This window comes from Rhagoletis zephyria, unplaced genomic scaffold (assembly GCF_001687245.7).
Source record: "Rhagoletis zephyria isolate East Lansing unplaced genomic scaffold, Rhagoletis_zephyria_1.1 Rzeph_scaffold_00025, whole genome shotgun sequence".
Taxonomy (NCBI): Eukaryota; Metazoa; Arthropoda; class Insecta; order Diptera; family Tephritidae; genus Rhagoletis; species Rhagoletis zephyria.
Window position 1 is genome coordinate 821019 of NW_016157109.1, and position 8363 is coordinate 829381.

At 33.6% G+C, this 8363-nt stretch overlaps 2 protein-coding genes across 2 annotated transcripts in view; both read left to right on the forward strand.

Moving 5' to 3' along the window:
* The first annotated feature begins 2792 nt into the window (after positions 1 to 2792).
* Positions 2793 to 4833, forward strand: LOC108363163 (protein-glutamate O-methyltransferase-like). The gene is made up of 7 exons (XM_017616448.1): positions 2793 to 2909; positions 2991 to 3096; positions 3155 to 3251; positions 3368 to 3636; positions 3704 to 4167; positions 4245 to 4384; positions 4439 to 4833. Exons 1-7 carry the CDS (start codon positions 2803 to 2805, stop codon positions 4615 to 4617), a joined length of 1362 nt encoding a protein of 453 aa, XP_017471937.1. The 5' UTR covers positions 2793 to 2802; the 3' UTR covers positions 4618 to 4833.
* Positions 3005 to 8363, forward strand: part of LOC108363171 (protein-glutamate O-methyltransferase-like) — a 16978-nt gene continuing 11619 nt past the window's right edge. The window contains exon 1 of the mRNA XM_017616484.1: positions 3005 to 3091. Within this exon, the coding sequence (XP_017471973.1) occupies positions 3071 to 3091 (21 nt within the window). The 5' untranslated portion in view covers positions 3005 to 3070. The remainder of the gene's footprint in view (positions 3092 to 8363) is intronic.

Here is an 8363-nt window from a genome sequence, read left to right on the forward strand (position 1 = left end):
GTTTTTTGTGAAAAAAGAGCACAAGGCAACCCAGGTTTGCAACAGAAATATATGCCCGTTCCATTATTTCTTGAGGAAAGAGTGAGGCAACAGGCTGTGAAGTATCAAAAATGTCAAAATTCCTTGGACACACACACGAAATAATGGCAATTTTTTCTTGACCGTTTTCTTGAGAGCTGCATACAGGGCTTTATGAGCCATTCATTGTTTTCGTTATTAAGCAACATGAAGAAAAGATGGTTGCCATATCCATTAATCTCATCTACATATATGTATGTACATATATAATTTAACTATATGTTTTTATACTGCACTCAACTTGACAAACGGCAATTTTCAATGTTATCGAAAAAACATGAATCGCATTTTGTGCCATGAAATCCTCATGTATGTAGTACATATTTATCCTTAGTGTACACCGCGTGGCAGGACGTCATGTCTCAGGAAAAATCAAGCATCTAATATAAGATGGGGGTTGGTGGCCCATAGTACCTAACGCAGAATTACAAAGAAGAAATTTATCCATAGAATTCCAAATCTCCCAAAAAAAATGTCCATTAGGAAGTCTCAAAGCATAAAGAAGTTAGGAATTTTTGAAAATACACTTAAAACGAAATGAAAATAAGCTACCATTGAAAAATAAAACTGTCTGTAAATTGGATGAAGCATTTGCAAAACGCATTTTTCAGTTACTTTTTGATTGTACATGTCCACTTAATAGTATAATCTCGGTTAGTTATTTTATTTTAGCTGTTATAAATTTTGATGGAGGGCAAAGGTTATAGTCTATATAAAAGTAACAGTTGTTGTAGTTATACTTTCCGGCAGTATCTTAAAGCTTAAACAGACGGCAGCGTTGATCCGGACTAACTCGGACTTAATCCGGATCAACTGCAGTTAATTCCCGAGTTGATCCGGATCAACGCTGCCGTCTGTTTATGCTTTAAGACAAATAAAACGGGAACTAAACTTTTATTTAGTTTTCAAACAAAATAATTTAACAAAAATCTACCAAAATGAGAAAAAATTTACCTTTTTACCAACCCAAATTTTTTCTACCAATTTTGGTAATAATTTACCAAAGTGGTAACACTGGCCGTGACGTCAATAAACATCAGAATGAGAGAGCAAGACGAACTCGACAAGAAAAAGAGGAAGCATCGAACAAAAGGCAGTATTGCCAAGTTTTCAATTTGAAAAAGCACCAAATATTTATTGGTGTATTTTATGGACTTTATATGCATACATAATTATATTGTAAGGATGCCGATTCAAATTAATAAAAATCAATGTTTCTTGCACGACGGTCGATTTTTTCTGGCTTGATTGAAGGTGCTGCCACATATTTTGTTGTCGCTTATGATTGTGCCATGATTTTATTAAAATTTTTGTGAAGTTGCTTACCACGCTTATGATTGCTATAAATTTTGCTTCCATTTTTTTAAGATTTTATAATTTGGTGTCTTCAAACTAAAAACAAAAGCACCAAAAACGCACCAAGCACCATACTCAAAAATATTCGGGTTTTGAATACCCACAAAATTTGGTGCGAAAAGCATTAAGTTGGCAACAGTGAATGTGAACAAAAGTATTTTTTGACGTCAGCGATTGGGTGGATGCTGTCAAATCGACGATGAGAGGGTTAGCGGTCCGCGAATGGCGCGACCTTTATTTTCTGGATCGTGATTCTTGACTATCCGTGGCTATGAGTGCCATATTGAGGATTAAAAAATGCCAAACAAAATGTGCCAAATAGAAAAATAAAAAGGTGCCATTATTTTCATGAACGAAAGACACAAGATCACGTAAGAAAAAGAGAGTGAAAAAAATCGATTTTTTTTAGCGGGTTCTACGCCATCTTGTTTCACTGGAAAACGAGAGAAAAGTAAACAAAGCAACGAAAACAACGAAAACCAAAATTAGCCAAAATTATTGTCAGCCACTTTAAACGCACAATTTAGGTAAAATGATGCAACAAAATGCTTTAAAATGTGTTGTCATGTTGAATTAACTCTTCTTTACTTGAATAAAAGTGTAAAATAGTGGTGCTTGGGATGTAAACAAACGCTCAGCTGACGAACCCGCTTTTGCAAACTTTTTTCTCAAAACCAGTTACAAATACAACATCGCGTTCTTACGTAATCTTGTATTTTTGGTTCATGCCATTATTTCTAATTTTCCCATTTAGCATTAAAATTAGAAACACAATCCTGAAACAAAAGTTCAATGCCAAAGTAAGATGTTGTTGTTGTAGCAGCACCAAAGTACGATAAACCAGTTGTATACATTATAGAGATTAGAAAATTTAGTTAAGAAAAGAATTACACGCAAAGGATTTCACAAAAATATATTGAAATATTACTATTCTTTCAATTTGGTCATCGTGAGCATTAATTAACAATCCAGCGATACGAGCCGCGGATATTTGGGAAATCCCTCAAGGTTTCGAGGATAATCGTAACAATATTTTGGGCTTATGTATTTCTTAATGCCCCGTCACTGGAGAATTTAATTTAATTTTTAAATATGGCATTACTATTTTTAGTCTCTCTTATGTAGACACGCTCTCTGTTTACTAAAATTCAGTAATCAGCTGCACGTTTTACGTTGGATAAAAATAAGCTAAAGCCTATAAATATCAAAAAATACATATTTTTGCTCTTTAAAACTAAAATATACGAATATTTATTTAAGACTAACTTTTTATTGCATTCTTAACATAATTTGAGTCCATATTTGTGCAGCAGGGACAATAAGTTTATCTGACTGGAAACGGTTTAACTCTGTGCGTTATCATAAAACATGTCCAATACTATTAATAAAGAGTCTTCCAATGAATTTGATTCCAAATATGGTATTTTGGATTTAAATACGCCTCCGCATGCTCTGATGTGTGGCCTCTATAAACAGTTCAGTACCATTCAAAATTACTAGAAAACTGCGGACACTTAGTAATAAGCTTTCTAAAAATTGATAACGTTAATTTGCAGAAGTTTCGCGTACTACACTTTGCGCTCCCGCTTGCCAATAACTCTTACGAGCATAATCGACGGTATAACTAAAGACAAAGATGATTTGGTGTCAGAGTTTGGTGAGGTTAGATTTCTTAACTAAAAAATTTTATACAAATTAAATTACATAATTTTATTCATAGGAGTCAAGGAAGGAAATGAAACATATTATTGGGCAAATATCTAAATTGAAATATCAACTACAAACTGACAAGACGCTGGAACAATTCGATGGAAAAGGTATGTATGTGATACATGAACATGCATACATATGCTTTTTCCAAACCCCCCCTCGCTGCACCCGTGTTTTTTTGTTACTTTGATTCCACATTTTATTATTTCATATTCAAAATAAGAGCACGACAAAGAAGACTGGAATCAGTTTATAGAAAATTTAGGCGATGGAAAAAACAGCTTTTTCAAAACGTGTTGGCTCTACGCTGAATGCTATATGTATCGCCGGTTGTCTTCTTTTTTCGAAAACTCTCTATCGTTAAGCAAATTTGACTATTTTGCAAACCAAAAGAGGAATGCCCTTGTTAAATCTGTTGAATGCATCGAAGAAATATTGAATGTTGTTCAAGGAATTGACTGTACTAGCGATTCTTTTAAGTTAATGCTAAAGGTAATTTCCCCTTTCATTTAATGCTGTTATTATTTACATACATTTATATTCAATAACTTATTTCAAGCTTAATTTGTGGGGAAATCGCTGCGACTTGTCCATAACGTCCGGTAAAGAGGTTCAACTTGAAGGCAACCCCTTTGATTTAGTGCGCAGCTTTGACCATAAAATTATCATTGATGATTCGAGCTTTGTTATTGAGTGCCTAAAGTCTGAAAATCCAAATAAACCTGCTATAGTGGAATTCATTTGTGATAATGCCGGTTACGAGCTTTTTACGGATTTCGTACTTGCCGACTATTTAATCAAATCTGAAATGGCTGATAAAGTTCGTTTTAATTTAAAAGCCATTCCATGGTTTATTTCTGACGCCACAATTAACGATTTCAATTGGACTCTACAATTTCTACAAAACCACAGTGTACCTATTCTAAAAGAATATGGTATGAGATGGCAAAGATTCATTAATGAAAGTAAATTTGAAATAGCACCATTAGATTATTTTTGGACAAGTCCATATGAATACTATCGGTAATGATGAAATGTAATACAAGGTATATACATATCTACATATATTTACAGACATAAATGTTTTCTATATTTTATAGAATGCACGATGTCAATCCAAATTTATACGCCAGACTTTCAGAGGCCAATCTTATTATTTTCAAAGGAGATCTCAACTACCGGAAGCTAATAGGAGATTTCTCTTGGGACTTCACCGAGTCATTTGTAACATGTCTTAGAGGTAAACTTTATTGAGAAAAATGTATCCATATAAGCTAAATTTCCCTTTTTATAGGTTTCATGCCAACTAATCTTGCTAGCTTACGAACTGTTAAAGCAGATTTGATTTGTGGCCTTTTGAAAGGGCAAGCAGAAAATATGTTCAAAACTAATAAGAATTGGATGACAACTGGCGAGTATGGTACCATACAATTTCTTGCAAAGTCGACTATTCCTACAGAAAGTAGTCATTAACTTACAATATGTATGATCGGAAATAATATCAATAACTACCAAAAGTATAGTTTTAAACTACGAGGCTAATTTAATATCTCACAAATTTTTATGCCCTCGGCATTTCTAGTCTGTTGAAGTATGTTTTACATCAAAAACGAATGAGATATGAACGTAAATCTTAAAATTGGTTCACTTCATCTGAAAAATTTTTGTCGAATTTAATAAAATGCTTATTGTTAAATATTATTTCCACATGGCTTACATTTTTCAAGGCGAATTTATACAAGGTGGTGTTGAATCATGAACGAAAGACACTAGATCACGCAGGAAGGAAAGAACGAAAAAAGTTATTTTCTAGCTGCCGAAATCTCGACGCCATCTTTGTTGTAAGAAGTAAACAACGAAGAGAACCGCGAAATGGTTGAACGCATGAAAAATCATTTTTATTATGCAAATTCTTCTAAAAATCATGCCGTTGTGTTAAATTATTCTTTATCTTATGTGTACACACGTTGTCACTAGCGAAAATGAAGAAAATTGCAGTAAAAAGCCACCACCAAATTGTAAACAACGAAAAAATGTAAACAAACGGCTAATGTCAAAATCGTTCAACTTTTTTCCTTAATGCGATTCTAACGGGCTACTCTCCTGCCCGCGTGATCTTGTCTTTTTGGTTCATGGTGTTGAATGCGAATTTAGATTTTCGCCGCGGTACTTCCTAATATCAAAATGATGTGTTTGTTGTAAACAAGGCGAATTCATATTACCACAAACCAAGGCACATTAAACAGGTAGTATCAGTAGAGCAAAAACAACATTTGCGTGTATTTTGTTGTTGCTTCTGGTATCGAAAGTGTCAACAACTGTTCTGAATTTTTTCTTCTAAATCAAAGCGTGCCATGTGAAATACAAAAAATTATAAAAAATAAAAAATTGAAATTGGAAAAAATAAAAATTGATGCTAGTAAATTTGTTTGCTTCTCGAAGCATTGATCCATCCTTTGCAAGGCCCAGTAATCAGCGGTCGTGCTGCCGAGTTGGGCGAACGTTCCAAAAGCTGCTATTCAATCGCTTGTTTTGTATGGAAAAAGGTTTCACAAGCAAATGGATTTTAACAACTTATAATTTTCGTGAGAAAAAATTAAAAATATTTGACATTTTCGAGACCAAATAATTTGAAAATAAATCAAATCAGCTGCTCTACTGATACTACCTGTTCAATGTACCTTGCCACAAACACATTTTTGGCCAAGCGAATTTATAAATTATAAATTCGCCTTGATCTTGACATTGGCAAGTACCGCGGCGAAAATCTAAATTCGCTAGTAACACCACCTTATATAAGTTGCGTTCGCGTAGCTGTTAATTGTTCATGTTTAACCAAAACTTACAAGTTTTTGCGTTCGCGTACGCAAAAAACTTGCAAAGTAGGGGACATTGAGAGAGCAAAGTGATATTTCATTTTGAGGGGAAGCTGCTGGTTTCTGCTGGAAAAATTTTTGCCAACAGCAACTTGCCAACAGGAAAACAGCTGATCAAAAACAGCTGGTTGGCATTTACGCAAATCACAAAATTGCATTTGATGGTTTGGAAGTTAAAAATTACAAAATGCGACTAATTAAACTTGTAAGAAATAAGTAGTTATTTTTTTCATCAATAAACTGTGTCAGTATAACACTTTGTGATGACTTTTCGTACGTTTTAAATTCTACACTTTTGAATGTAAACAAAAATTATATCAGCTGTTCGTCTAACTTGCAAGTTTCTGCAAATTTTCTGTTCGCGTACTATTTTGGATATTTTTCTCTTGTGAGAGAACAGATGACATTTCGCCGGAATTTGGCAGTTGGTTGGTTTTAACTGGAGATTTTAAACGAACGCACCTATAAATTCGCCTTGGCGCAAGGTATAAATTCGCCTTGGGCTGGCGAAAATTTGTTTACATTTGTTTGGTTGCTTTCAAGGCGAATCCAAGGCGTATTTAAATACACCTTGGGCGAATCTATGCAAGGTGGCGTGATTCAATAACTACAAGTTGTAGCAATCGTACAAAAACAACATTTAGCGTTGGTATGAACTCCTTGTGGCATCAACTTCTTTATCTATTCATATTCGTATGTATGTATATGCATACCCTGCATACCAGGATTTCATAGAATTCTGAAAGGTTTCACAATTTTGTTTAAGAATTTTCTTTAAGAAATCGTACAGAAATTTCTTTACTAGTTCTTGTCAACCGCTTCATATGTTTTTCTGTAAAGATTCCTAAAATAATCGTAACAAATTTCCGATACTCTTAAAGATTTCGGGAGCACTTGTTTCGCCGCCCTGTTCTCTACTGCTAATTAGTAGGTGAGAGTGACGTATTTTCTCTACCAGTAGAGAAATAATCGGTAGAGAAAAGTTACAGAAACGGGCTACAGATCCTCTGATTTCACGCCGAATTTGTAGCTTTTGTCAAAATTACGTGTTTTTTGTAATTTTGTTTTATACTCATTGTCAAACATGATTCAACAACTACAGGTTGTAGCAATCGTACAAAATCAACATTTAATGTTGGTATGAACTCCTTGTGTCATCAACATCTTCTTTATCTATTCATATTCGTATGTATATGTATACCCTGCACACCAGGATTTCATAGAATTCTGAAAGGTCTCCCATTTTTTTTAAGAATTTTCTTTAAGAAATCGTACAGAAATTTCTTACTAGTTCCTGTCAACCGCTTCATATGTTTTTTACAAGCTTTTATTTAACTTCACTTGTATGTATGTATGTATGCATGTATGTGTGTATGTAACTTTGTATGTCCTGGAACTTTGCATTCAATATTTAACAAACTTCCCGATGAGCTACAGACTTGAAACTTCAAACTTGGCTCAGAACTCGAGGACAATACAATTTAAAAGATGTTTTAATCCGCTAGGTGGCGCAGGAGTCGAGATATTTGTAAAACCCGCATTTATGGTCTGATTTGGTTCGTATTTAGAACATTTATTACGTATATGAAAAGAAATAAATCCGAAACAAATTTTGCCGATTGGTGGCGCAGGAGTCGAGATATCTGTAAAACCCGCATTTATAGTCTGACGTGGTTCATATTTAGAACATATATGACTTATATGAAAATAAATAAATCCACAAAAAATTTTGCCGATTGGTGGCGCAGGAGTCGAGATATTTGGAAAACCCGTATTTATGATCCGATTAAGTTCACATTTAGAATGCATATTGCTTACATGAAAAGAAATAACTGTACAAAAAATTTTGGCAGTTATGTGGCGCGTGAGTCTGTATAATTAAAAATTCGGCTTCTGTGCTCAAATTTGGTTTATATTCAGAATAGGTGTATTATCTATTTAAATTGAAATATATTGAAAATTTTGTTTGTTAAGTCAAATTTAGTATAATATTAACTGCAAGATTTCAAAAGACTAAAAAGTAGAAAATAATATTATAGTTAAAAAAACTAAAAACACGCTTTTATTACAACAAGAACTAAAAAGTATAAAATAATTTGTAGATATAGCGATTCCGTTTAAGAAGAATAGGAAGTTCCCTAACCTGATTTAATTTAACTGTGTTAAATTAGCTAAAAATATGATTAAAGTGATTGACCCGTAGTTATAATCAAAATAAAGTACACTGTAAAGTTTGCTTGCAGTTTTTTTACAGATATCCCATTGAAAGTTATGCCAAAAAGCTGCAACTAACTTTACAGTGCACTTTATTTTGACTATAACTACGGGTCAATCACTAATTCC

Excerpts from the sequence above, each read along its gene's own strand:
- LOC108363163 (XM_017616448.1), top strand. The coding sequence starts at position 2,803 with ATGTCCAATACTATTAATAAAGAGTCTTCCAATGAATTTGATTCCAAA. Across the intron at positions 3,637-3,703 it reads CTTTTAAGTTAATGCTAAAG|CTTAATTTGTGGGGAAATCG; the intron begins GTAATTTCCCCT and ends ACTTATTTCAAG. Across the intron at positions 4,385-4,438 it reads ATTTGTAACATGTCTTAGAG|GTTTCATGCCAACTAATCTT; the intron begins GTAAACTTTATT and ends CCCTTTTTATAG.